General features: G+C 68.0%; 1 protein-coding gene across 1 annotated transcript in view; it reads left to right on the top strand.

The window, feature by feature from the left end:
- Positions 1–266: 266 nt before the first annotated feature.
- Positions 267–1,154, top strand: part of BTBD11 (BTB domain containing 11) — a 334,485-nt gene continuing 333,597 nt past the window's right edge. The window contains exon 1 of the mRNA XM_044679134.1: positions 267–1,145. Coding sequence (XP_044535069.1) covers positions 267–1,145 — 879 coding nt within the window. The remainder of the gene's footprint in view (positions 1,146–1,154) is intronic.

Below are 1,154 nucleotides of genomic sequence, written 5' to 3'. Positions count from 1 at the left end.
GATGACTTGGGAGTCTGCTCTGCGTGCGCAAAAGGAGGCGGCAACGGCCCAAGAAGGCGGAAAGTAGTAACACTTGGTAGTTCTGCGGCTGGAGGAAAAGTGAGCCTCAGAGGCGTCGGCAGCGGCTGCGGGGCGGGCCAGGCTCTCCTCCCTGCCGGCTCCCCCTCTCTCCTGCTCTCTCCGCCCTCCTCACGCACTGCCTTTCTTTTTCTGGCTTTCCCTGCCCGGGTTGGTTTCTCGTTGGAGCAGCATGAAGTGCAGCCGCGATGGCCAGGAGAGGTAAGAGCGTGGTGAGGACGCTGGAAGATCTGACGCTGGACTCGGGTTATGGTGGCGCGGCGGACTCTGTCCGCTCCTCCAACTTGTCGCTGTGCTGCTCTGATTCGCACCCAGCGTCGTCCTCGTACCCTTATGGAGGGAGCTGCTGGCCGCATCTAGCTGACTCCATGCACAGCAGACACAACAGCTTTGACACCGTCAACACTGCCCTGGTGGAAGACTCCGAGGTGCTGGACTGTGCGGGCCAGCACTGCTCCAGGCTGCTACCCGACCTCGAGGACGTGCCTTGGACCCTGCCCGAACTGGAGGCGCTGCTGCTGCTGCGCCCCCGGGAGCCGCGGGCCGGCCTGGCAGCCGCCTGCCTCCCAGCGCCCGTGACGGGCCCGGGCCTGCCCAAGGATGCTCTGGCCCGCCTCTCCACACTGGTTAGCCGGGCGCTGGTGCGGATCGCCAAGGAGGCGCAGCGGCTAAGCCTGCGCTTCGCCAAGTGCACCAAGCACGAGGTCCAGAGCGCCATGGAGATCGTGCTGTCCTGGAGCCTGGCGGCGCACTGCACGGCCGCGGCGCTCGCTGCGCTGTCCCTTTACAACATGAGCAGCGCCGGCGGTGACCGCTTCGGCCGTGGCAAGTCGGCCCGCTGCGGGCTCACCTTCTCGGTGGGCAAGGTGTACCGTTGGATGGTGGACAGCCGCGTGGCGCTGCGCATCCATGAGCACGCCGCCATCTACCTGACCGCCTGCATGGAGAGCCTCTTCCGGGACGTGTACGGCCGGGTGCTGGCCGCTGGGCCGCTGCAGCCCCCCCTGGCCCTGGCCCCCGCCCCGGTTCCCGCTCCGGGCCAGCCGCCGCCGCCCCCGCCACCTGGGGCACTGCCC

Source organism: Gracilinanus agilis, chromosome 5 (genome assembly GCF_016433145.1).
Source record: "Gracilinanus agilis isolate LMUSP501 chromosome 5, AgileGrace, whole genome shotgun sequence".
NCBI lineage: Eukaryota > Metazoa > Chordata > Mammalia > Didelphimorphia > Didelphidae > Gracilinanus > Gracilinanus agilis.
The sequence above is the reverse complement of the archived record's forward strand: the minus strand, read 5'-3'. Positions and strand labels throughout refer to the sequence as shown.